The 3,391-nt window shown below is 61.8% G+C and overlaps 1 protein-coding gene across 1 annotated transcript; it reads left to right on the forward strand.

Moving 5' to 3' along the window:
* Positions 1-740: 740 nt before the first annotated feature.
* Positions 741-2,865, forward strand: LOC115338847 (homeobox protein notochord-like). The gene is given in 5 exon segments (XM_030007767.2): positions 741-902; positions 904-991; positions 1,918-2,102; positions 2,566-2,649; positions 2,652-2,865. Coding segments are annotated over 5 exon segments (543 nt in total). The 3' UTR covers positions 2,676-2,865.
* Positions 2,866-3,391: the final 526 nt, after the last annotated feature.

Genomic DNA, 3,391 nt, shown 5'->3' on the forward strand with positions numbered 1-3,391 from the left:
TTGACCGGGGCTCGCTCCCCCGCAGCGCCGGGCCGAGGTGTGACTTTTCCCAGCTCATTAGGAAAAGCTGCACGATTTTAAGAATCTCAGACCCTAATGACCATCTGAATCCCATCAGCCGAGAGGGGCGAGCTGGGGGGGGGGGTGGTGTGTGCAGCGACAGCCCCCCGCCTCTGCCACTGCTTCTCAGAGCATCCCTGGTCCTGTCCCTTCGCCTCGCTGTCCCGGGGTGTATTATGCCCCCCCCAAAAATCAGCCGTGCAGTGGGGTGCATGCTGGTGCGACGAGCTCAGAGTACCGAGGGGGACTCCGAGCCCCCCCCCTGGGGGCTTTGGTGGCCTTGGGGTGACACCGTCTGTCCTGCGGTGTCCCCCAGATCCTCCTGCCTGAATATTTCAGGGCCAAAGCCACCCAGGGAGGGGGACAGGGACGTCTTCGCTTTGGGGGAGGACACACGGGGGTCTCTGCCCCAGGGACATGGGAGGGGGGGGGACACGACACCCCAGTGGAGCTCAGGGGCACATCGAGGGCGGGGGGGGGGGGGACGACAGAGGGGACAAGGGACACCCACCCCCCGGGGGGGGGGGGGCAGGGCAGGGGGCGATGCCCTCGGTCCCCGCCCGCCCCGTCCCCTCCACCCCCCCGCGGTCTCTTCGGGACGGCCGAGAGAGAATCCCCCGCGGGGGCCGGTCGGGGCGGCCGTATAAAGGTGGGCGGCACGGCCCCGAGCACAACCCGCCATGCCGGCCCCGCAGCCCCCCGCCCGGTCCGGCCAGGCCTTCACCATCGCGGCACTGCTGGGACTCACTCCTCCTCCTCCTCCTCCTCCTCCTCCTCCTCCTCCTCCTCCTCCGCCGCCACCGCCTCCAGCCCCCCCGCCGCTCTGGGGAACCCCCCCCGGTCCCGCTGCCGCCGCTCGCCGACCCCCGGCCGCTCTGCATCGCCTGCTGCGGGGTCTCGCCCCCCTGGGCTGCTCGGTTGGGGGCAACAGGTATGGACCCCCCCCCACCCCCACCTCACCCAGACATCCCACACCGGGACCCCCCTGTGCCCGCCTCTGCTGTGGGGACACCCCCCCAAATGGGGACCTCCTTCCAGCTCCCCAAGGGGGGACACCTCTCAAGGGGACCTCTTCAAAGGGCACCCACATCCACCTCTCCTGTGGGGACACCCCCAAATGGGGACCTCCTTCCAGCTCCCCAAGGTGGGGGGGGGCACCTTTGGCCACCTCTTGAAATGGGGGACCCCTCTCAAGGGGAGTTCTTCCAGGGGGACCCTTGTCCACCTCTCCCATCGGGACAACTGCAAATGGGGATCTCTTTCCATCTCTTTGAGGGGGGGGGAACCCTTGGCTACCTCTCCTGGGGGACCCCTCGAGAAGGGGACTTCTTCCAGGGAGGGTGGACTTCTGTCCACCTCTCCCATGGGGATGTCTCCAAACGGGGATCTCCTTTTACCTCCCCAAGGAGCAGACCCGTACCCACCTCTCCTGGGGGATGCATCTTCCAGAGGGGGGACACCCCTGTCCACCTCTCTCATTCGGATGTCTCCATAGGGGAAACCCCTTCTGCCCCCCCAAATGGGACCCTCTGGCCTCTCTCAGGGGGACATCTCCAAATGGGGGGAGCTCCATCTACCTCTTCGTGGGGACTTCCTCCAAAGGGATTCTCTCCAAGAGGGACCTGTATCCACCTCTCCGAGGAGATCCTCTGCAAATGGGGGACCCTCTCCCACCTCTTCAAATAGGGGACCCCCCTCCAAAGAGACCCCTTTTACCTCTTTAAAGGGGACACCTCCAAATGGGAAGATCCCTTCTGCCTCTCCAGGAAAGGATCTTCCAAGGAGGGACCCCACTCTAAAAGGGGACCCCTCCAATGGCTCCTCTCCACCTTGACACCCCCCCCACCTCGCCTCCAGGCTTCCTGATCTCCAAGTGCTGCTTGCCCATCTTCAAAGCCAAGACTGGCAAAGCCAAGCGGGTCCGGACCATCTTCACCAGCGACCAGCTGGCCCGGCTGGAGAAGGAGTTTGCACGACAGCAGTACATGGTGGGCACGGAGAGGTGCCTGCTCGCCTCCTCCCTGCACCTCACTGAAGAGCAGGTAGGATCCACCACGCTCCATCTCCATCTGCCCCCTCCAGCAGCTCCAGGGAGGCTCCCAAACCTGTGTGCCAATGGGTGGGACCTGGGGCAGGAGCCCTCTGGGGTAGTAATTGCAGATAATTTACATTAAAAGGGTGGAGGATCACAGATAGGGAAACTGAGTCGCAAAGCGGCTGTCCCAGGGTGACGTGGAGGGGTTGAACTTGTGTCCAGCTTAAGGCTGGATCTTCTCCACTGCTGGCAGGTCCCAGCTCAGCTCCTGGGTTGCAGGGGACAGTTTTTCATCTTGGTGGGGAGAGCGTGGCAGGGGACATCTGTCCTGGCCACCCGGGGAATATTGGAGGCTGTGGACACCTAAGGGTTTGTGGAGTGTCTGGGCACTGCCTGAGCCATGGGGGTTTAGCAAACCATGAGTCCATGGAGAAGCCAGCTTTGAAAGCTAAGCTTTATCTCTTCCTCAGGTGAAAGTCTGGTTCCAAAACCGGCGGATCAAGTGGAGGAAACAAAGCCTGGAACAGCAACAAGCCAAACTGGCCAAAATGGGTTTGGCCACCCCGCAGAGGAGCCCTGACTCGCAGAGCCACCACGGCGAAGAGGACAAGGACTTCCCAGCAGAGTCGGAGGACGGCCAGGAGGACACGGCCTCCTCCCCCAGCTCAGGGACAGCACCCGCACAGACTGTGACAAAAAGCTGCTGAATCGCCCCTTCGGGCCGCTTTTCCGTGTGTATTATATGAATGTATCATATCTAATATATACAGGGCACCAATTATTTTTGCAGTGCAAAAATAAATTATTTATGCTACTCTTGGGCTCATCTTTTCACGAGGAGGAGGAGGAACACCACATGCCTGCAGTGGCAGCATGCATTCAGTGGGGGCTTGTTCATGGGAGCAAGCCTTGGAGGTCTGGGGGAATGGGGGGTGACCTGCACACCTCACCCATGATCAGCCCCATAGCCAGGCTCATCCCAAAGGCACTGGGTGTTCAGATACCTCCTTGTGCTCTAAAATAGCTCAGGACCTTCACAGAGCCCAGGTCCTTGTAGGGAACCTCCATCTCATGGTCCATCCTTCTCCATCTTCCCACGAGCGGCATCTTCACCGTAACAGCCCGCTCTGCCCACAGCTCACACAGTCCAACCCAGTGATGGCATCCTGCTCTCCGGGGCTTTTGGAGCCAGGAAAGTAGGGAAAACGCACCTGGAGAGCACAGCTGGTGGTGGCTTTGCGAGCTGGGCGCCTGGGGTGCCGTCTCAGCTGGGCAAGGATTAGCCAGGTTTTAATT

Source organism: Aquila chrysaetos, chromosome 1, assembly GCF_900496995.4.
Source record: "Aquila chrysaetos chrysaetos chromosome 1, bAquChr1.4, whole genome shotgun sequence".
In the NCBI taxonomy this organism is placed as follows: domain Eukaryota; kingdom Metazoa; phylum Chordata; class Aves; order Accipitriformes; family Accipitridae; genus Aquila; species Aquila chrysaetos.